This window comes from Misgurnus anguillicaudatus, chromosome 22, assembly GCF_027580225.2.
Source record: "Misgurnus anguillicaudatus chromosome 22, ASM2758022v2, whole genome shotgun sequence".
Classification (NCBI taxonomy): Eukaryota; Metazoa; Chordata; class Actinopteri; order Cypriniformes; family Cobitidae; genus Misgurnus; species Misgurnus anguillicaudatus.
In genome coordinates, this window is record NC_073358.2 from 49,361,637 (window position 1) to 49,386,397 (window position 24,761).

A 24,761-nucleotide genomic window follows, 5' to 3' on the forward strand; every position below is an offset into this window, starting at 1 on the left:
GGAAGTAACGCCGGAAGTACGCGCTTTCGCGATCTCTCCCCACGTGTGTTCCACACTCTCATGGTCGCAGTGATGAAGACAGACATGGGAGAAGTCGATAACGGAACCATGAGACCCAAAGTGGTCGATGCCAAAGGAATTCTCAAACAGAACCGTGAATTTCTGGATTATTTCTGGGATATCGCGAAACCCGAGCGAGAGATCCGACTCAAAGCTGTAGAGAATTTGATTGAACACCTGAAGAACAGTGAGAAGGTACGAGTGTCAGTTGTGTGCATGTTGATGTTTACTACCTTATCTTTATTCGTTATTCAGTCAAACCTTGGTGTTTGTCTGCATTATTCCTACAATTATTTCTTATTTCTTATTTCTGAATAAATTTATAAGTTAACGTTACTAATATACGTTGTTTGGGTGCCCACGTGGAGTGTATGCTATGCAAGTATGCTTAGTTTAGGGGAACTTTCTTGTCGGTGTCATAGTTGACCTATTATTTTAGTTGTTAAATTATGTGTTATAGTGGCTTTACAGTGTTTATTATGTCTATTTAATTTTTTTGTTATATTTAATGTTTAAATGTTATATTTGCCACTGCCATTACATTCGTTTTCTATACACATCTGTACAGTCTTATTTATTGTTGTAATAAAGAATGTATGGTTCAAATGTCTGCTGATGTTTTTACGCTTTTAATGTCTTTAATTTTGTTTGTTTTTTAGTCAGATGAGCTGAAATATTCCCTGAAGAGACTGGTGGATAGTCTGTCACACACTAGAGAAGATGCACGTTCAGGATTCAGTTTAGCACTTGCTCAGGTACCTGCCAGTCTTTAGTTTTGTTTACTTTCAGCTTTGTTGTTGTTGTGTCGACTGCTTCATTGTGACATCTATTGCTTCTGTCTGAAGTTGCTGAGTGTATTCGAGGAGATCTCACTAAAATCCGCGCTTGACAGCATCAAAGGAAAGTACAACCTTCAGACACCTAATAAGGTGAGGATTTTTTTTATATTTGCATAATATTTTTTATATGTATCTAATTCAACATGATTAAACTCTTGTGTGTTGCTTATATTGCTTTGACAGAAAGCGATCAGAATTGCAGTGTTTGGAAATTTCTTTGGCGTGCTCGCCCTGTCTCAGTCTACACGTCTACATAAGGTAAAACTCAATGCTATTATACAATTTTGATGGGCTGAGTCTTCATTTGCAAATTTTTACTATGCACTACAAGCAAGCATCATTTACCTCTCTGGTGTTGGGACTAATTTAGATTATTTAATAAAACATTTATTAAGACTCTTATATATTAGGGGTACACAATATTGAACAAAAATGCAATAACTTGCTTAAAGGTACAGTGTGGGTTTTTAGCCGCATTGCAATTTTTAACCAACGGCTCAGTCCACAGCTCACCCCTCAATTTTGAAATGCATAGAGAAGCTACGGTAGCTTTCACTGGACAAACATGTTGTTGTCTGATACAACATAGGGACGAAATGCGCTCTGTAGAGCAGTTTGTCCGTTTAGGGCTACTGTATAAACATGGCGGCAACTTCTATATAAGGGTAAACTGTACATTTCATGTTTTTTTCTGTGAATTAAAGGCATCCCTAGCTGTGTTATAAATTATAAACATTTATAAAAAAGAACAAAGTTGCACATTAAGTAAGGTCTAAAATTAGCATTAGGTACAGAAATTAAATTAAATGGATCATAACACTGTCTTTATTGTACAAATTAAATATTATTATTATTATTTTTAAAGCAATAGAAGTGATTTTCTGTTTTTCTTGGGTTGCTTGATTAACATAAATGACACAGACTTAAGTAGGTTAATTGAGGTTACTGTCTCTTTAAGAACAAATAAGCCCAGACTGGTTTCTGATTGGTTTCTTAACATAAATAAACTAGGGCTGTGAATCGATTAAAATTTTTAATCTAATTAATTACATACTCTGTGATTAATTAATCTAAATTAATCGCCTACATAATTTTTGCTGTGAAAGTATTAAATATTTATTTTTAAATAAATCAGTAAATAATCAGCATTAGTGACATCAAAGCTCAAAAACTCTTTTATTATAACAGTATTTTCACTGTTCAAATAATGGCCATAACAATCAACAAAAATGACCTAAAGTAATATGCTAAGGAAATAAAGTGCTTCAGGAAGATTATTTACCAAAAGTTTAACAGTGCAATATCAATTGCAGGGCTTTTTTGTGCAATTGAACATAAACCTTAAATAAAGAACCCGACAGGTGGATGACATCAAAGTACCGCGAGAGCATTTAGGAAGCAGTCTTCTGTTATGATTTCTCGAACTGCTCTCACGGGATTTGGATGTCATCTGCTTCTTGGTTCTTGTGGCGCCACATGAAGTGTACTCACTAGTTTAACAAACCCGTTTTATCAGCCACTGGTTAGATCAACGTAGCAGTCAAAAACGCGACGCGAGTAATCACGTACGAAAGAAATCATTTACCCACAAAATACAGGACACCTATACTGTGCAAAGACACACGTTAATTGACTGTTTGGTTTTCTGATCCCAATCTTCATCATTCCGCTAAGCCAAGTCAATCTCCATTAGTCTTTTACACCTTTATCGATCTCCAAAACATCGGAGCCTTCCTGCATTATAAGTATTTCCATGCTAGCTGAAATAACGTTTTACCTCAAATTACGCGCGACAGCCAGAAAATCCGAAGTGGATCCGGTGCGTAATGAATACAGAACACTTATAGAATATACAATATAGAACACTACAGTGGAGAGAGGAACGTGATTTTGCCCACTCCAGGCTTTGATCACATCCCACTTAAAAAGCTGAATACACGTCGTCTTTATGAAAAGTGAATTTAATAATTTTGCAATTCCGTGTAATGACGGAGAACTTTAATCCATGTGCTTTGTATGATGTGGTACTTTAGAGTGGACGAACTCTATGATATGCAAATTCTGTGCTGCAGGAGTTGCATACTTTATTTTTATCATCACTTCCATCAGGCCGTTTTTTTATAAGTAAATGTTCCAGTCAATGATCCAGTCACCGCCAGCGCATTCTCGTCTACCTCCTTTATTTTACAGTCAAATGGTGGCTAGAATTTATCCAGGTTCAAAGGTCAATACGGAATGGATTAATCTGCGTTATTTTTTTTAACGCGTTATTTTTTCTCAGATTAATTAATCGAATTAATGCGTTATTTTCACAGCCCTAAAATAAACAAATGTTTTTATTAGAAAAAAAATACTGTGAGATCATTTTGTGTGTATGTGCCCCGCCACGAACAGAAAGATTTTATGTTGGCTTAAAGGAATAGTCTACTCATTTTCAATATTAAAATATGTTATTACCTTAACTAAAAATTGTTGATACATCCCTCTATCATCTGTGTGCGTGCACGTAAGCGCTGGAGCGCGCTGCGACGCTTCGATAGCATTTAGCTTAGCCCCATTCATTCAATTGTACCATTTAGAGATAAAGTTAGAAGTGACCAAACACATCAACGTTTTTCTTATTTAAGACGAGTAGTTATACGAGCAAGTTTGGTGGTACAAAATAAAACGTAGCGCTTTTCTAAGCGGATTTAAAAAAAGGAACTATATTTTATGGCGTAATAGCACTTGTGGGAGTGCTTCGACTCGGCGCAGTAACACCCTCCCTCTCCCATTATGAGAGTGAGAAGGGGAGCGGACTTTTCAGGCGAGTCGAAGTGCTATTACGCCATAAAATATAGTTCCTCTTTTAAATCCGCTTAGAAAAGTGCTACGTTTTATTTTGTACCACCAAACTTGCTCGTATAACTACTCGTCTTAAATAGGAAAAACGTTGATGTGTTTGGTCACTTCTAACTTTATCTCTAAATGGTACCATTGAATGAATGGGGCTAAGCTAAATGCTATCGAAGCGTCGCAGCGCGCTCCAACGCTTACGTGCACGCACACAGATGATAGAGGGATGTATCAACAATTCTTAGTTAAGGTAATAACATATTTTAATATTGAAAATGAGTAGACTATTCCTTTAACTTTTGAAACACTTCTCTCTGTATGTGCACTACTGAGGGCACTTAAACGCGTGCTTAAACACAGACGGAGGGCGAATTCCAAACAGCGCTTCAGGAAGAAGATGCCGCAGTCGCTTCACATAAAAACTTTACGTTGTTTTTCATTGCTCTTTTCAGCAAATGTATGTTAACTCTTTCCCCGCCAGCGTTTTTAAAAAAAGTTGCCAGCCAGCGCCAGCGTTTTTCATGATTTTCACAAAAGTTTAATGCCTTCCAGAAAATGTTCTTCTTCAAATATATAAACATACAATATACCAAATGAAAGAACAGACCCTCTGCTTTCAAACAAAAAAATGTTTCATCATACCTTCAGGAGTTCTTTTGTAATCAGCTTTTGAATATGGGTAGGTTTCTGCAAAAACACCACATTTTGAGCAAAAAGCTGAGATAATTCAATTTTTGTGACGGACTTTTTATAGAGATCCCATTCAGAGCGATCTTTAAAACAGACACGGACATGCAGCAGCTTACCATAGGGCAATACTTCCGGGTTTAAAAAGTTGCGGAAGGGCGCCACCTAGTGGTTAATAGCGGTATTATGAAAAGCCGGAAGTACTCGTCATTGGCAGGGAAGCATTTTCTCTTGATTGACGAGATATCTCGTCAATGGCGGCGAAAGAGTTAATGGACTACAGTATGACACAAAGTAGCGCAACTCTGGACCTAACTGGAACCGGACCGGACACATTTAACCACATGTGCTCACAGAAATCTGCTCACTTGAGCACCTTTTTGCTGTTAAATTGTTTTACCATTTAAACAATTGCAAGCCTTAGAAACACGTTAATGATAAACTTACCCTATTTAAATTGCATATTAATCCGCGAATCGCATGCGAGCCGAACCGCGGATTCGCCACAGCACTACCCAAAGCTTCAGATGAATGCCACAGCAGCGGCCGGTGCAGTCAACATGTATGTTCGCGGCCGCGCGCGCGGAGGCGGAGCAGATACGTCACATGTTACGTTGTGGGCACGTTGTAGGAAACGGAGGGAGGGAAATAGCAGCGAGCTCATCAGACGTTTCCTAAAAATAAACATTGTTCACGAGTCGCGCGGCTCGAGTCGAGTCTGAAGTCTTTGAGGACGTGTCTCAAGTCAAGTCTGAAGTCACTGTGTGTGCGACTTAAGTCGCACTCGAGTCCGAGTCTCAAACTCGAGTCCCCATCTCTGTGCTCGAGTGAGGTGGTTTTTAGGCAATTCGAAAAAGGACTACATCGAAAACCTGCAATGGAAACGTCACATGATTATTCTTTAAATATGACGTGGCATGTTTAGGGGGCAAGACAGAAGAGGTGTGTTTGACTTTATGTGCCATCATAAGAATCGACAAGCGAAATACATCAAAATACACCGAGAGCGATTCAGGAGTCAACTGCTATGTATGTTTTCGAGGCGCCCTCACTGTGTTTTGATGTCACACGCATATCCGTCTGCACGGCACCGTTATATGAAATCGAACACACTCGTCGGCATGGTTTTTGAAATGAGAAAACCAAATTAAAGGAACAGTATGTACGAAATTTATATAAATTAAACATAAAATGGCCCTGATATGTCACTACACATTAAGAAATCATTTTCATTTCAAGTACTTATATCACTGACAACAGTGGTCTGGCCAGGATATTGTCATTTAAAAAGTAGTGTTGCAGCCCTCAACTGATGTTTATGTTATCATGTTGTGTATTGGCCACCAGTTGTGTGATTGCAGTACCAGTTTTAGCCACAAGTTTTGTGATTGCAAAACCAGTTTTGGCCACAATCCTACATACTGTTCCTTTAAATTTCAGTCGCATAATGGAAACGCTGTCATTTCGCAATACTTTTTTGTCGACATTTAGAAAATAACACTTAAGTTTAGCACAAATCTTTAATGAAAAATGCACCTACCCTCTCTGTTTGGCTAGTCTCTCTCTGCTATCTACATCAACCTAAAGCTATGATTATACATTTATTATAATTTATACATTATTTAGTTATTGCAAACCGTTCATAAAATTGTCTGGATACCACACACACCTTTGTAACCCAATGTTATTGTTTTCCCATAAATATCTCGCTAAATTAAAAAATATTAGCTTTTTGTTCCTTTGACAATTAAAAAATATATATAAATAAATAAATCTGATCGTCATTTTCAGGAGCCGGAGGTTCTGCTGGAGTGTGTGCATATTCTGCAGAGTCTCTCACAGTACAGAGAATACCTGAAAGACCTGCCAAGAAAAACCATGGTGGACATCCTGTCAGAGGTGACCGCATGTCAGATATTTACCTTAAATGTTTCATAGATTCTCTGTAAAAGGTGACATTTTTGTATAACTAGAGGAAATCAAGACAAATACTTCTTAATCTTAGATTTGAATTGTTTTCTTGTGTTGTGTAGACGTCTAAGGAGGTGTTTGAGGAGGTGCTGTTTAACGCCCTAAAGTCTGACCTCACCTCTGCCCTCAACACACCTGAGCAGTTAGAGCTCCTCCTGGTGGCCATACAGAAGTTTCCCTCAGTGCTCAAACCCAAAAAACTGAAGAAATTGTTGGGAACCACAACAGTCATCACTGACGAGAGTCTGCCGAAGTTAGTGAGACTCAAACTCACACAATACATTACTGCCTTATATCCCAGAGATTCTTAAAGGGGTCATGACATTTTCTTTGTTTTATGTTGTTCACTGATGTGTAATTATACACAAAATTAAGGAACAAAAAGATTTATTGGCCGACTGAATAGATTTATCGGTGGATACCCGAAAAAATCAAAATATTGGCCGCTTGTGTGCCTTACGCTATTTAATATTTTCATTGCTGTGTGTTTGCAGGTTAGTGGGCGTTTTAAAGACGGCTGCTCGCTCTGTTAAAAAAGACGCCGTGTTGCCGCCGGTTGCTTTAGATTTGCTGCAGGCGTCTCTGCGTGAGGAGAGTTTTGAGATGTTCTGGAATGAAGCTATCATCAAAGGCATGATGTCTGAGATGCCCGGACACACGCAGTGAGTTTGTGAAAGATTGATCAATCTCTAACCTGTTAGTTAAGGCTTCTTTTATTTAAACGGGTCTAATTAGCCTCATGACGTCCAATATGAGTCACTGCATGCAATGAAAGAGAGAAATGGTTTTGTAAACATGTTCATAAGTGATTACATTGCAGACATCATAAAGCTAATATATTTTTTGTCAATTATAATCTATTTGATATTAACATTTTAAATTTTGTAAAACAATTGAATGTGAATTTTTACATATTACTGGGTGCTACTTGTGTCTATTAAATTATAAACCTATAAGTGATTCAAATGCTCACATGTGATTATTTAATTTCTCTTTTGTCAGTTATTTGAGTTTTCGTCTTTTGGGAGCCGCCCTGCCGCTGTTGTCGGTCTCACAGATTGAGTTTGTTTTGACCGGGGACGTGATGAGACATTATGGTGAACACGTGCTGTCTGCGCAGGTCTGTCTGCATCACACTTTACATTTCATGATTTTCTTTCAATTGACTTTATTGAATAAAAGTGTTTTGTATTTATCAACATGCAGTCAATGCAGTTTGCTAGGGCTGCAACTAACGATTATTTTTTTAAAAACGATTAATCGGGCGAGTCTTTCTTCGATTAATCGGGCAATTGGATAAAAACCTAAATATGTACTCAAATTTTTCACTTATTATATACTTAAATAAAAAGTTTGTGCAGCGTTTAAATAGTAAAACATTTTTAAATGTCAAAATAATAATAAAACCAAATGTAATAAAATCAATTGATTGTGTCTGCGCTATGTTGTACAAGTTCCCAAACTCCCTTTTTGCGTACCCATGAAAAACGTACGCTCAAAGCATCGTTTATTTGTCTCGTATGTGTACAAAGATGTTTGTCGCATATGCATTGCTTACCTGACCTACATACTACATACTCCTGTAAGTATGCGCGGTTAAAAAAAAATGCAGCGGCACGTACATTGGAATGTGCCATTCTGATGCCGAATTTTGCGTGCCTTCACGTACGTGTAAAAATGGGCTTAAGTCTTTAATTTCAAAAAGCATTTTTATAATAAATTTTTTTTCTACAAAAATTATTTTTAATCATTTAAACCTTAAGTTTAACTCATTCTCCGTCAGCTTTTTTTTTTTTTTAAAGTTGCCCGCCAGCATTTTTTGTAATTTTCACAAAAGCATCACAAAATGCCTTCCAGGAAAATTTTCTTCTATAAATATATAGACGGTTTCAGCAGTAACAACACAAACAATCGGCTTTCATAGTCAACACGTAACTTCGGTAAACTCTGCTAAGAATAAATATCAACAAAGTACTTTAAACATAGTTTATTTATATAACAAGCAAAATAAACAACACGTAGATTACCTAGGAAATCTTTTTCGACGAGGTATTTGTTCAAGAGTTCAGTTTAGCCACTAGTCAGACTAATAAAAAAATTGAAACTGAAAGTAAAGTTCGGACCAGACGCGTAATCGCATCACCGCACGTGCGTCCGATATAACCATCTATAAACATACAAATATATCAAACGAAACAACATATATTTGTATGTAACGGGGAAAAAACTTTTCATCCCATCTTCACTTGTTCTCAATTAGTCTTTGCTTCAATTTTTATAGATTGAGTAAGAGCGCCATCTAGTGGATAATAGCGGAATTACAGATTACCGTAAAAACTCGCCAGGAAAGCGTCATTGGCAGGGAAATGTTTTCTCTTGACAAGATAACTCGTCAATGGCGGGGGAAGAGTTAAAAGATTTTTAAAATCATGGGAAACATTTCAGTCAAGTTTTTCCAAACTTTTGACCATTACTGTATATTGATAATTTATTGTATGTTTGTCTCTCTCTTCAGTTGCCAGATCGGTTCAAGTTTTCTCCAGAGATGGATAAATATATAAGCGAGTTCTTGCAGGTCTGCACAGATGCCGACCGACAGCTGGCCGTTGTGCTGGGCTTCACTCAGCTCACTAACCAGGGTTACCCTGTAGTCCCATCTTTCTGGAAGGTTCTGGAGCACATGGTTCTGCCAGCACAGCAGAAGTACGTGGAGTGGCTTCAAGAGGCATTTTGTGATCCACAGCTGGATAGATGTTTGGACTTCACCACGCGCAGACAGATGTTTGAACGGGAGGATAAAGTCGAGTAAGTTTTGAGAAGTTTCAGTGATCTATTAAATTTTTGACTTTTATGACTGATGTGATATTTGATTTTTAAGGCTGATAAAATGAACTAAATATAATCTGAAATTTTGATTTCATATTTTATGTTTTTCTGTAGGAATGACAGCTGTGTGGCCCGCTTTCGTACATGGATTATACAGCGGCTCGCCTTCATTGTTGAAAACCATCAGATTAAGAAAGACGAAGATCTCGTCATGAACGTTGCCAGGTCCTTTTACAGTACATTATGACACTTTTTTTCCCCCAAGTGACCTACAGTGCAGTCAATAAATAATTTTTTATCACGCGTGAGCTTTGTTGCCACTAATGCAATGATATACCAGTCCAACACTTTGGATCTCACTCATACATGACATCTGTGTTTCTGATATTACATGTTGACATTAGTATTTAGTTTTTTTCTCTTGCAGGTTTATTTTCTTTCATGCATTTTTTGATGTGAAGAAATCCACCTCGGAGATCCCAGAGACGAAACGAGCCCTTGCATTGCCCATAGACAAACAAACTCGAGCCAGCATGGCTTCTGCTTTCTACAGGTCTGTTCTCAATCTTTTTTTATTAGTTTTTGTGGTACCTGGATTCAAACCCATGTATGACCTTTGCAATACTTGACTAGTTACAGGAACACTAGAGAAGCATTTTGTATAAAGGGTTGCAAAACGATTAATCCCAACTAATCGTTTCCAGAATAAAAATCATATGTGTGTGTACTGTGTATAATAATTATGTATATATAAATACCCACACATGCATGTATATATTTTAATATTTAAATATAGTTTATATTATATATAATTAGGGCAATCACAATGATCAAATAATCGTCTCACCGCGATTATTTGACCTCATTGCAATGATTTCAGATCACCGCAATGATTGCATATCTCTCTAAATAACACAAGGGGGAGCTGCAGCGCATGTATAAACGAGACCGTATCAGATGGTGCTCCTTAACTGACAGTGTAATGCGATACATTGCAAAGCCATTCAATACAGTGGAAAAAAAATGCATTTAAAGAAATTCTGCAAAACTTTGATAAGCAGTAACAGCCACTGCAACCATGTGGTCCAGTACAAATATGACTTTAGTAGTTATTTTGATTGCATTTTTTCCAGTTATTTTTCAGACACTTAACTGTGTTTATTTCTTATGAAGAATTTTCAGTTTTTAAAAGATATATTCATTAAATTACTTTGAAATATGTGTATTAATATTTCTGTCATGTAAACCTTGCAAAAGATTTCATTTGAATATTTACTACAATGTGTGAAAATCATTTCATGAACAAACAAAAAAAGTATGAGAATTAAGTCAGCCAAATGTCATAAACGTGACAGCCCTATATATAATTATAAATACTCTTTTTTAATAAAAAGATTTATTTATTTACACACTACACACAAATATATGATGTAAACAAAAACTTTTATTCTGCAAACGATTAGTCGCAATTAATCATTTTGCAGCCCTTAAATTTTGTAAATGATTAACTATTGATCTCAATCCCAACTAAATGTTTAGTAGAGCTGTATAACATAGCTGAACAATATATTATATGTATAAGTCATTTATTCTTAATAATATTCTAAGATGGACTTTGTTTTATATCTGTCTGCTCTTATGATTTTGTAACTCGCACGTCTTTGCACATCCTCAGTATCCTGCAGAGTCTGAACATGATGCCTGTATTAGGAGATCTATCAGAGACGGAGAGTTTGAACTCCAGGAGGATTGTGGGATTTAAAGCAGATGGGAGTATGTGGATATACTGTCTGGTGCAATATGCCGCCACGCTGCTCGACCAAAGCAAATACGCCCAGATCGTTCAAGCTTTCAGTCCTGAACAGAGACAGGCCTGGGACAGGTACCGAAACTGTTATCCTTGCTATCATCCATAGTGTGAATTAATGCAAACATTTAAGAAGAATGTTAACAGAAAGTCTCGTACCGGGATGTTAATACTCCTCCTGATATTGTTTGTGTGTTTACAGCATGCTGGAATCTGTGGAGGATTTGAGGAAGAAAGCCAAGAAATCTTCATCACCTGAACACGCAGCGTTCCAGAATCTCTTTCTTCTCATTGGCATTCAGATGTTCAAGGTACGAATGGCTTTTTTTATTTATTCATTTTCTTTATTCATTAACGATTTTAATGTTTGGCTATTATTATTAATGGTTAATCGAGAATTTGTATCTGTGTTAAGTCTCCAGAGGAGAGTCTGGATCTGTTAAAGGATCTGCGGAGCTGCATGGAGAGAGCTCAGGCAAAGAAATCTAAAAAGAAGAAAGCCGCAAGTATGATGTTTGCTTGATAAATAAAGTTTGATGTTTAAAGATAGGTACACACCAAGCTGACGGTCGGCCTTCGTGGATATTTGGGAATATTTTTGACTAAAGCCGTATTCACATTACAAGCGACTTTCTCGCTGTGTGTCGCCCATCTTTTTCAACGAGGTCGTTACAGGGCGTTTCTAAATCTGGTTGTTATAAACAAATGAGTAACGTCTAGTCCAGTAACTGACAAGAGACGGATGACGTGAACTCTACTTCTTTGCTCTCATTGGTAGTTGCTTCGGAAAGTCGGTCATAATTTGCATTAACTTTGTTGCGCAACTGGACACGCCCCATCCAGTCGCCAATGGTCACTGTCGCTCATGTCTCCGGAAGTCGCAAAGCTTCCATTGAAATCAATGAGATCGTGTCACTCTGCTACTGCTAGTCGCTGCTAATGTGAATAAGGCTTTAGATTTTTGATGCCACGTCGCTATTTTACTGCCGATTTAGCATTTCGAATCTGCGTGATTTGTGTGAAACCAGTAAGCGAGCGCTGCTTTGTTACTGTTTTGTATTTCAGCAGTCACTAGCTTTTCCAGTTTTAAGGAATGAATAAGGTTGCAAAAGGGTGGAAACTTTCCGGTGGGAACTTAATCTGGGGTATTTTGGAAATATTCAAAATTGGAAACTTAACAGGAATTTATGGGAATTCTTTGGAAATTTATATAAACTATATCATACAAACACAAATAAACATTTTGTTTGGTCACAAGCTGACATGCATAGGGTTGCAAAAGGGCACAAACTTTCCGGTAAATTTTTGGAAATTTTTAATGGGAACTTAATCTGGGGAATTTTGGAAATATTTAAAATTGGAAACTTAATGGGAATTTATGGGAATTCTTTGGAAATTAGTATAAACTATATCATATACAAACACAAATAAACATTTTGTTTGGTCACAAGCTGACATGCATAGGGTTGCAAAAGGGCGAAAACTTTCCGGTAAATTTCTGGAAACTTTCAATGGGAACTTAAGCCCTATTCGGACGGGATTAGTTTTACAGGGGGACCTCTGAGAAAATCGTGCTTCTTAGAGGTCCTCTGTGTTTTTAATCCCGTCCGAATCGGCCATGTCTGTGTTTTTCTCTGACGACCTCTGTAAGAATTCCAGAGCAATTTACCTACTGTTTTTCGCCGAACTCAGAGGTCCTCTGAGAAATGTTATCCCGTCCGAATGCAAATGTCTGTGTTTGCCCGCAATATCTTTTGAAAACGCGGTTCATTTCGTGTTTTGGCCAACGTGATCTGCCGTAAGGTCTAACTAATGCGTGTATATTGTATTTCCTGAGTACCATTCATTCAGATATGAATGTTTTTCCGCATTCGGCAAAATAAAGTAATTAAATCAATACAAGCTGAATATCAAACACTGTTAATTAAGACTAAACACTGTAATATCATTAACATTATAAGAAACTCCGTTCAAAGTTGTTCAACTCCGGAATGGTAATGTTAATTAAAATGTTAATTAATAAGATATAAAATTGTTATTAATCATTATTTCTTCATTTCTTTGTGTTTATTATAAGCAGACAGTTATATAAAACACGTAGGCTAACGTTACTTTAGTAGGATTTGTATATTTTATTAGATTTTTTAAAAATTAAATTAATAAATTACATGTTCTGTCATAATTTTACATTTAAAGCAAAATATTAAACATTACAACCACGCGTATCCAGAGCACGTGCTACTGCAACGCCCGAATGCATGAAACAGACACTCCCATCATTTTAATCCCGTCCGAATCGGTACATAAAATCACAGACGTAATGGGGGACACGTTGAAACTCAAACGTCGTTTGGAAAACTAATCCCGTCTGAATAGTGCTTTAATCTGGGGAATTTTGGAAATATTTAAAATTGGAAACTTAATGGGAATTTATGGGAATTCTTTGGAAATTAGTATAAACTATATCATATACAAACACAAATAAACATTTTGTTTGGTCACAAGCAGACATGCATGCAAGATCATAATTTTCAAAAATCCTGACGCTCATCAAGCTTGGATTTATTTGATCAAAAATCCTTTCATGTGACCTCAACGGCACTTCAGTAAGCAGTGTGCTGTGTGCATGGGACCGAGGAATGTGCAGGATAGAAATTCAAGTGAAATTACATTAAATCTTGCTGTTTTAAATAAATGTAGTTAAAAAATCTTGCAGCATAATTTTAAGTTCCCTGCTATAGGCAAAGTTTATTCCCGTTAATTCCCATGGAAAGTTTTCAGCCTTGAAAATTCCTGAAATTTGCAACCCTAGTAATGAATACCAACTACTGCCACCTGCTGGTACAGAAAGTTATCTTATCACGCAGGCGCAAAACGAACATAGACGCAGCCAGTGCATGGCTAATAGGAACTGACCCCATAGTCTGTGCTACTTCATCGGGATCTGTTTGGTGCATCCCTTACCGTGGGTTCACACCAGCCCCATTTGAGGCGTCAAATTCGTGTTTACCACATCTAGTTTGCCGCGTGAACATTTTGAGTTTACTCGCTTCATTCGTGTGGGAAATTCTAGTCATTGAGACATTTACGCGGAAATTTGTGTCATGGGAGGGCCTTCCATAGGCTTCTGCGACTCCGCTCGCTTCCTGTAATCAGGTCACTACTAAAGCAAGCTCCTGATTGGTTAACGCGGCGTGTTTTTCCTCCAAAGTTCAAATTTTTTACACTAAATTCGTGCCATTCGCGCAAACTAGACGCCAAACTAGACGCCAAACTAAACGCCTCATTGACGCCGCTAGACCTCCAGACGCTTGTCAAACCATCTTTACATTGACTTAACATTGAAATCACTCCTGCTTGACGCTTCTACCGCGGCTGGTCTGAACGCAGTATAAGGAAAATGCAGCCACTTCATTGATTGTTGTATTTTTGTTGCAATACTTTAGAGCAATGTGTAGATGCTAACAGTGCTGTTTGTGTGTGTGTGTGTTACAGATGGTAAGAGCTCAGAAGAGGAACCTCACTGGGTGGAGGTGATTGTTGAAATCCTCCTCTCACTCCTGTCTCAACCCAGTCGACTCATTCGTAATGTGTGCAAAGTCGTGTTTACCCGAATCTGCCCTCACCTTACCCAAGGAGCGCTCAACTCCATACTGAATGTAAGAGACTGATGACTCTGACCGTCCGAATATCATTACACTTAACAATAACAGTTTGATAATATGTAATGTGTATGTCAACCCAAATGGTAAAGAAACTGCATATCCGGATGTCGCATCTGATTGTTAGGCTGTGATATTGTTGGTTCATTTTTATTTTATCTAATTTATCTTTAAGGTTCTGGACCCCAACAAAGATGAAGAAGAAAGTGGTGTCATGGTGACTGACGAGAAAGAGAAGAAAAAACACAAAGTTGAGGAAGGCGAAGATGAGGAAGAGGGAGATGAAGATGAAGAAGAGGTAAGCCTGACCATCCTGACTTTACACAGATTTGTCTTAATGATCCATTTCTGACTATTTTAATTTTCTCTTTTTATCCCATCAGGATGAAGAAGGTTCTGATTCCTCAGATGATGATGAGGACGATGAGGAAGATGAGGCCATGGATGATGGAGAGGACGTGGATCAGAACTTCCGCTTGGACTTGATGAAGGTTCTGCAGGGTCAGAATGCTCTGGTATGAATGACTACATTTATTTATACCATTTAGGTCAACAGCTTTAAAGTTACATCATAAAATGGATGCTCTGTTGTTCATGCATAGGTCAAAGAGGAAGATGGCAGTGATGAAGAGGAGATGGATGATGCAGCCATGATGAAGCTTGATGGAAGCTTGTCTGCTCTCTTTCTAGAGCAGAAGAAAAAGATCCAAGCTAAAAAGGACGAGAAGGACAGACTGCGCAAGGAAAAGGTCCTCGTCCGAGACTTCAAGATTAAAGTATGTCCTGGCCTCTGGGTGTTTAATTTTGAAATTCAGTGTTGTTTTTGCATGTGGATTCTTATGCTTTGATGTTTAAGCATGTACTACATGTTTTGTTTTCATGTATTAAAGTGCTGGACATGGTGGAGGTGTTCTTGCTAAAACAGGGCAGCAGTCCTCTGGTTCTCAGCATGGTGGATCCTCTGCTCAGCGTGATCGAGACTGGCATGAGCTCTGAAACCAGCCAACAGGAACAAGACTACCTGCGCAAAGCCGCCAACATTTTCAAGTGAGGTTCCTTAAAGTCCCCATTTGTTCATGATAAACAATTTATCTGTGTGGGTCAGTATTTTTTTTAAAGGTGCAGTGTGTAATTTTTAGAAGGATTTCTTGACAGAAATGCAAAATCTAATACAAAACTATATTATCTGGGGTGTAATCTTTTAATAATTTGAATAGAAAATAATTAGAGAAGATATCCGGTGTTCTGTCGAAGTCTGTTCCCTCTATGTGTATCTTATAGCGTTTTTATAACGTTACGTTTATCATTTATTTAGAAAGATTAAAGATTTGAAAGAGTTCATAATATCAATAATATTACAATTTATTAAAATTTTCATATTTTTTTCGTTTTCTATTACTTCTTTTTACCTTCTATCTTAGCCTATGTCTTCTTCCTGTTTGTTCTAAATTATGATGTTTACTAATAAATATATAAACATAGCACACACACACACGATGTAAAGTGTTAAAGGAACACGCCCACATTTTGGGAATTTAGCTTATTCACCGTATCCCCCAGAGTTAGATAAGTCCATACATACCTCTCTCATCTCCGTGCGTGCTGTAACTCTGTCTGACGCAGCCCCCGCTAGCTTAGCTTAGCACAAAGACTGGAAATGCATGGCTCCAGCTAGTATACTGCTCCCAATAAGTGACAAAATAACGCGATCGTTTTCCTGTTTGTGTGTTGTGATTTGTATAGTCAAACCGTGCACAAACAACAAGGTGACATGAGACACAGCGATCCCCCAACAGTAGTCACACTGAGAACCACACTCTCCGAAGACGAAGCACCGCCGCATGGGCGGAGCGACCCGCAAAATTCTGACCGAACTCTCTGCTCCTCACCAGGGGCTTCTCGTGTGCTGCGAGCAGATCACTCCGCCCATGCGGCAGTGCTTCGTCTTCAGAGAATATAGTTCTCAGTATGACTACTGTTAAAAGATCGCTGTGTCTCATATCACCTTGTTATTTGTACACGGTTTGACTATACAAATCACAAAACATAAATAGGAAAATGATCGCGTTATTTTGTCACTTATTGGGAGCAGTATACTAGCTGGAGCCATGCATTTCCAGTCTTTGTGCTAAGCTAAGCTAGCGGGGGCTGCGTCAGACAGAGTTACAGCACGCACGGAGATGAGAGAGGTATGTATGGACTTATCTAACTCTGGGGGATACGGTGAATAAGCTAATTTCCCAAAATGTGGGCGTGTTCCTTTAATAATATATAAACAGGCCTTTTCAAATTAATTTGTATGTAAACATAATAGTTTTAGATCAGAATTATATAAGAAATTATATTATACAGAATACATGGTAGTATTGCTCTTATAAGTACTTCAGCAATTCATACTGTAAAATTAATTGATTTACCAATAAAGAACAATACATATACATTACATACATGCACACATATCAGTAGCCAAACCATTTAAACTTTTCATTTATTTAAAAAATAAACGTAACTTGGTGAAAACGTTATAAGAAACATTACACTTAAGAGAAATATAGGGGAAACAGACTTCTACAGAACACCGGATCCATAAAAATCACAGTTTAACGCTAAAACACTTCACACCCCTATGCGGAGCTATCACTTTCTGCCACCAGTTGGGCTCCGCCCACAAAAAAACGTAATCTCTGTTTGCAAACACGCAAAAGGTCTATACAATTTTTCATTAAAATTTGTCTTTTGCCTTTTGTGGCAATCCTTTTTGAAGACTCAGTTGGACGGCTTGGGCGGGAGCATTCGTTAACCCCGCCCTCTTATATACATCACAATACAGAAGTAAAGCCGATTTCGACTTCCTATTGGCAGGGAAATCAACACAATAGCCTCCTTATTTTGTAGTCTTAATCTTTTTAATGGGCTATGGGTGTTTTATTTAAATTAATATTAAGACGTTTGTTTTCTTGTTTCCGATTGACAGAAACCAGCTTTGTCGTGGGAAATATTACTGCAGGGAAATTGACGGGCGAGAGGCAGAGCTCCATGAAATGCTGGAGCGCCTGGTTGGTCGGGCTCAGAAACTCTCAGACTCATCTGTGTCTCTTTACTACTTCAGGTGAGAAGGTCTGGAATATTACTGTTTAAAAGATTAGTAAATTTTCTTAAAAAAAAAAAAAAGATAATTTACTCACCACCATGTCATCCAAAATGTTGATGTCTTTCTTTGTTCAGTCGAGAAGAAATTGTGTTTTTTGAGGAAAACATAACAGGATTTTTCCCATTTTAATGGAGTTCAATGGACCCCAACGCTTAACAGTTCTAATGCAGTTTAAAATTGCAGTTTCAAAGGACTCTAAATGATCTCAAACGAGGCATAAGGGTCGTATCTAGCAAAACGATTGACATTTTTGGCAAGAAAAATAAAAAATATGCACTTTTAAACCACAACTTCTCTTCTTCCTCCGGCTGTGTGACGAGCCAGCGTGACCTCACGTCATTGCGTAATGACGTCAAAAGGTCACGTTACATATATGAAACGTACATTTGCGGACCATTTTCAACAATAAACTGACACAAAGACATTAATTAGTATCATTCCACATACAACAAAGTCTGAACGGTCCTCTTTCTCCACACTTGTAAACACTGGGGCATAGTTTCGCATACGTCATCCGTGACCTCTTGACGTGATGACGTTTTTTGCCAAAAAGGACAATCGTTTCGCTAGATAAGACCCTTATGCCTTGTTTGAGATCATTTAGAGTCCTTTCAAACTGCAATTTAAACTGCATTAAAACTGTTAAGTGTTGGGGTCCATTAAAATGAGAAAAATCCTGAAACTTTGAAAATTTTCCTCAAAAACATAATTTCTTCTCGACTGAATAAAGAAAGACATCAACATTTTGGATGACATGGTGGTTACTTGGATTTTTTTATTTTTATGGACTAATCCTTTAAGGATTATCCACCCTTAAAATCCATCAAGAGCAATAACTGTAAATACAACAATATCAACAATAACAATACTATAAAAATAAATAAACAATATCAATAAATATATTATGCTCTTGTAAAGCTTAGTTGAGCATTGCATTAATAGTGCCAAAGGTCATGAGTTCGAACCCAGAAAACACACATACCGATAAAATAAAAATTAATTTACATTTTCTTTGCTTTTCTCAGTGCTGCTTTGTATGTGGTGAAAGTGTTAAGAGGTGTGGTGAATGAACAGGAGTCAACACCGTCTGAGGTACAGTACCAACTCAATTTACATACAGCTTCTCATATTTAATGAGAATCAATGAAAACAGACTTTAAAATAGACCTGTCTTTGTATGTGTGTGCTGTTTACAGGCAAATATGGGTAAATTGGATGTCGCGAGAGTCACATCTTGCTTCCGAGATGCGTTGACGTCGTCCATGACGCGGAGAAAAACTCCTCTTACAGGAGCCATGTTCATCGACCTCTTCACTCGCTTCCCTGTAAGTCCAAATAACTTTTAAAAAAATATGTAAAAGTGGTTTCATGACTTTGTCATGAGACTCGTGTCACACTGCTTGTAATATGGACATGATGAATATCAAGAATTTCAGAAGAGGTGTAAATAATATAGACTAAAGCCTGATTTGTACTTCTGCATCGAGTGTATGCGTACCCTTCGCCGTAGCGTGACGTGCACCTCCCTAAAATTTTTATAAATTGGTAATTCTACATGAACTCCAAGCACTGTGATTGGACTGCTAAAACCCCTATCTTAAGTAAAAAACATTTGAGTTGCATGTCCCCATATGCATTTCCGCTTGCGACCGTAATAACAAAAATAGACCAAGTTGAGATATTTTGCAGGGACATTCAACTTTTTTTTGAAAATATGCTAATTTTCCAGCTCCCCTAGATTTAAACATTTTATTTGTATCATTTTGGAATACATTCAGCTGATCTCCGGGTCTTGCGCTAGCACTTTTAGCATAGACCATTAGCATCACGCTAAAAAATAACCAAAGAGTTTCAATATTTTTCCTATTTAAAACTTGACTCTTCTGTAGTTACATCGTGTACTAAGACCAACAGAAAATTAAAAGTTGCGATTTTCTAGGCAGATATGGTTGGGACTAATATCACTACGCCTGCTGCAGCCATGTTACAGCAGCAAAGTCCTTGATTATAACGCCAGAATGAGAGTATAGTTCCTTTAAATTTTCTGCCGGTCTTAGTACACAGTGTAACTACAGAAGAGTCAAGTTTTAAATAGAAAAAATATAGAAACTCTTTGGTAATTTTTTAGCGTGATGCTAATGGTCTAATCAGATTCAATGGATTATGCTAAGCTATGTTAAATGTGCTAGCGCCCGACCTGGAGATCAGCTGAATGGATTTCAAAACGGTAAGAATCAAATGTTTAACTCTAGGGGAGCTGAAAAATGAGCATATTTTTTTTAAAAAAGTGGACGAGTGTAGCTTGAAAGATCGTGATATAGCAAATTTCTTAACCTAATATGTAGAGCTGCACGATTAATCGTTAAAAGATCGTGATCTCGATTCGTCCCCCCAAACGATCTTAATTCAGCATTTCGACGATTCAGGTAATTATATTTTTAAGGAGGAAAGACGCAGTTTCGTCAGTTCTCTGGACAACACGCAATCACAGCAACCGCGATTGACATCTTGACGTCTCATTTATTATTGCGCAAGCCAGATGTGCTCGTGCTCGTGTTCGCTCCACTGGTACAGCGGATGCTTTCGCCGAGAAGTTAGACAGAAAGAAACAAAACTAAAGAGAATGGGCAGAGCAATGTGCAGGTACGTTTGACAAGAACCTTGACGTTGTTTTAGCACAGGGGGAAACATTGGCTGCGTCCGTCCAAATAACCACACTTGCTGTCTTTACACTTGACTGCTTAAATTACGTTTTCTTGTATTTGGCCCAAGTGTAGTGGGCGTGAAGATTAAGCGTGCATGTAGATTTATTCACCCGATGGACGTTCACGCTGCCAGCGAGAGCTTAAAAAAACGCTTGAATGCATTCTCTGGAAATCTCTCAAGCGGAGGTTTCCACCTTCCGATTGGTTGGCGCCGAACCGTGTCATAGCTCATTACCATAAAATAATATTATCCATGTCTACTTAAAATGTATATATTAATTTTTTTCTTTAAATAAAATTAATACATAATAACTCTACAATTAACATGACCTGAATTTAAAGATTATGTACACTTATCTAAAACTTTCAGAAGCAGAATTCTTTGCACCTGTAAAAACTAATGTTAAACTAATGTTCAGAGGTTGTACATCTTTAAAATTAACAAAGTTCTTGAGAATCGTGGGAGAATCGTGATCTTAATTATAGGCAAAAGAATCATGATTCTCATTTTATACAGAATCGTGCAGCTCTACTAATATGCTGCATAGGACGAGTCATAAGCAAGAAGCAATCAAAAACTGGCCTATATTGTAATGTGCATCGCATTGTGGCATTGTTTTAGGATATATACCGTGAAACCCTATTGCATGTTGTCGTATAAATGAAAACTGATGCATAGCCTATGGCGTTGAGGCTACGGTGCAGGACCGGTGCAGAACTATAAATTAGCCTTTAGGCTGAAGGAGGGACCAAAGTCAAATCTTAACATAAGTTACAAATGTAGTCATTTTGTAATTACATATCTTACATTTAGTCTGTATGTCATGTAAGCTGTTAAACAGAGCCGTAATCAATGCAGTTGTCCTGTGTTTGAAGGTTTTGTGTGTGAACTTGTTGGACACTGCTGTGGAGAACATTACAGGTGGACTGAGAGAACATCAACAGGTACATTAAAGCTCATAAATGTTTTGGTCTGTTTCGTTTGCATCGTCACTTAATTTGATTGTTAGTTTCTAATTAACTTTTTGATGCTTTTTATGAAATTATTTGTTTTAGGGTCAAGCGTGTGCAATGGTGCTCAGGGCTGTGCAGTCTAAAGATGTGAAGAACCTCATGTCTCATAAGCAGTGGGCTGAGCTTTATGAGAAGATTGTGAGGCAGCTCATTAAGGTAGACAGATCCACATGTGTCTCAAAAAAATACGATTTTACCTCAAAATCTTTTTCAGCGACAATATGAATTCCTGGTTACTTAAATGGGATGAGTTACATTTTTGTTTTCTCTGTTACAGACGTTTGAGAATGTGCCGTCCAAAAACAAAACGGTTCATGAGAAGATGGTGAAAGCTATGGAACTCTGTCAGTTTATTGTGAAAACTGTTAAGAATGCGGTAATAAATCAACTTTTATATCTCACTATATCTAGAAAAAAGATCATTCTAAAAAATGTCTGTTTCAAGTCACAATGTGTAAGATTTTTACATTTAATTTATCTTAAAACTACTACTGCGGTGGTTCGTTTTTAATGTGTACGTGCATTATCCCAAATGTTTTGAACATTGTTTGAATTGCAGTTTTATATCTGCGCTCTGCTTCTGTTCGTATGGTCGCATACAAAGTCAATGCAAAGACCCAAATTCATGTGGGGCGATGCAAATGACGTGAATTGGGCAACGCAATTGCCGCGAGCATGTGCAATTCGCCTCAATGGCGTCTTCTGCGCAAGTTGAAGATATTCAACTCAAGCGGAAAATTTGCGTGAAGCAAACTTAAATCTACAGCGAGGAATACGAGGCTTCACGTTTGGTGTGCACACAGCATTAGTTTTATGATAGTTTTATGTCTAACGGCGAACAAATTGCACAGTGCCGCATGCAGAAGTATGCAGAACGCGGACATGTTAACGTCTAACGTCATGAAAGTCATTTATGAACATAATTTATGATAATTTCTGTCAGATTGATTCTTATCGACATTAAAGGTAAAGACTACGACTCGTATTGTTTTGCGCTTTTTAAAAGTCTCATTAGCTACATCGTTGTTGTAGTTTAGCGACCTCTATTGGTGAAAATAAAATATTGTGACTTTAATTATATTTAAGTCACGCTGTAGTCGATCATTTTATCACTTAAAACTCATCTTTGAGCATCATAATAGCATATGTAAAAGAATATGTTAAAAGCTTGCCCTTGCCTCGTTTAGTATACGCTGAACTATGAATATACAAATTAATCCCACATCTACTTAATCACACAAAAAATTTGAGACTTTATGGAGAAAATACTCAGCAATGGTGTTGAATGATGAATTTGCATGTTAAACCACCACATAGACATATAAACAACAATAAAAATAACTTGTTTGGTTTTGTCTAAGCAGAAGATGCCGGTTAAATTGGAGCTCCTTCAGGATGTTCTTAAGACGATGAATGACGATGAAAGCCTTCAGAAACCAGGACAACTCGAGGACATATACTGGAGTGTAATGAAATTCTTTGGCGTTGTGTAAGTCATGAATATTACTATTATTTTCATTGTAATGGTACATACTGAGCATCAATGATATTAGTGGATGAATTGTAATTCACATTGTTTATGTTGCCAAGCATTTCTAATTCCATGCATTAAGTGAGGAATAATTAACGAAGGGCCATTAAATTGTTTTAAAATAATGCACACCCAAGATGGTAATGCGACCACGACACAGAGCAGAGTATTCATTTATTTTATTAATTTTCTTCTTGTTTTAATTGTTTAAATAAGATAATTTTTATTTATTTATTTATATATAGCTTTATTTGTAAATAAATCCACTATTTAACTCTTTCCGGATAATAGCGGTATTGCGGAAAGCTGGAAATTCTCATCATTGGCAGGGAAGCGTTTTCTCTTAATTGACGAGTTATCTCGTCAATGGCGGGGAAAGAGTTAAATTAAACTTGCCGTAGTGATATAGAACTGTAATATGGTCGACAGACTTGAAACTACTTCATAGATGTGAATTTACAGAAAAAGTAATGCAACACACCCTTATAACTTTTCCCAACCAATCAGAATGAATCATTCAACAGCCCCTTAAGCTGCCTTTCCACTGTACATGACATTCGGACACGACTGTCAGAGTTTGCCCCCTAGTGGCAGTCGTTATGAAGTTAACTTGTAAAGTTAAACAAAAAGGATTAATAATTTCCCACATGTATCTCATGTGGTGTAGTTCAAAATTTTTAACACATCCAACACTCAAAATGGATCTAAAAATTATGCATCCGCAGTCATCACCTCACACAGCCCCTTTGCTACTCCATAGGGAATTAATGACTTCTGATTTAAAGACCATCGGTTGTCGTGTACAGTGGAAAAGTGGCTTTAGTATAATACAGATATATTTCATCGGTTGGCTGAATTTCTGTATGCATGTGCTTATTTCTAGTTTAGTGTAATTGCACACTCTCAAATCCTGTAAAATTATGAATCTATATTCAGTAACATTTATGTCTTTATTTCTTGGCTTTTAGAAAACCAAAGATGCAGAAGGTAAAGAAAGTTGTGGAGGTAGAGCAGACCGAGAAAACCACCAAGAAGAAAAAGGGATTCCTACCCGAGACGAAGAAACGCAAGAACCGTATGAAGTCCACAGTACTGGAGGGAAAAGAGCCATCGACCACCACAGAAACTCCTGAAGGAACATCTGGAAAGAAGAAAAAGAAAAATAAGAAAAGAAAACGGCAAGGAGAAGAGACACAAGCTCAGACCCCTGCTAAAAAAGCCAAACAGCAACAAAAGAAGAAAAAACAGAAAGGAGGTGATAAGAAATAATTGGACAATATGATGTGACTGTGTGAGGAATACAGGACTGTTATGATGTCTAAGTACAGATGGTATTCTGTAATATCTGATGATTTCCAAGCCATATATTAGGCCTGGTATTTATAAATCCACCGCTGAATTTATGTGTTTAATAATTGGACATACATCAGCTTTTCTGTTTCATGAAATTAGACGTTTTGAAATGTCTGTATTATTGTTTCATATGTCTTTACTTTGCCTTTTGTAGTGTTTTTGATGTCTGTCTTGAATAATGGAGCTTTTGTAAAAGCAACAGATGATATACTAAAAGGCATTTTATTGTTAATATGTGTTGTGTGTGTTTTTACTTACAAACTATTATATTTGTGAGTGACAGTAAATTTGTGTTGTGAGCGATTATATGACCGATTTGG

The 24,761-nt window shown here is 37.3% G+C and overlaps 1 protein-coding gene across 1 annotated transcript; it reads left to right on the top strand.

Moving 5' to 3' along the window:
• Nucleotides 1-24,673, top strand: mybbp1a (MYB binding protein (P160) 1a). The gene is made up of 27 exons (XM_073861045.1): nt 1-255; nt 720-815; nt 906-989; nt 1,083-1,157; nt 6,213-6,320; nt 6,455-6,645; nt 6,887-7,054; nt 7,395-7,512; nt 8,908-9,197; nt 9,333-9,443; nt 9,646-9,771; nt 10,894-11,100; nt 11,228-11,336; nt 11,441-11,531; nt 14,521-14,684; nt 14,863-14,985; nt 15,071-15,202; nt 15,290-15,457; nt 15,571-15,734; nt 17,662-17,796; nt 18,864-18,930; nt 19,035-19,163; nt 21,420-21,488; nt 21,600-21,713; nt 21,835-21,933; nt 22,922-23,046; nt 24,057-24,673. The coding sequence occupies exons 1-27, from the start codon at nt 61-63 to the stop codon at nt 24,355-24,357; spliced, it is 3,759 nt and encodes a 1,252-aa protein (XP_073717146.1). The 5' UTR covers nt 1-60; the 3' UTR covers nt 24,358-24,673.
• Nucleotides 24,674-24,761: the final 88 nt, after the last annotated feature.

Coding starts and splice junctions, on each gene's coding strand:
- mybbp1a (XM_073861045.1), top strand. CDS start 61: ATGGTCGCAGTGATGAAGACAGACATGGGAGAAGTCGATAACGGAACC. Junction 11,337..11,440: donor TTGGCATTCAGATGTTCAAG/GTACGAATGGCT, acceptor ATCTGTGTTAAG/TCTCCAGAGGAGAGTCTGGA. Junction 17,797..18,863: donor GTGTCTCTTTACTACTTCAG/GTGAGAAGGTCT, acceptor TGCTTTTCTCAG/TGCTGCTTTGTATGTGGTGA.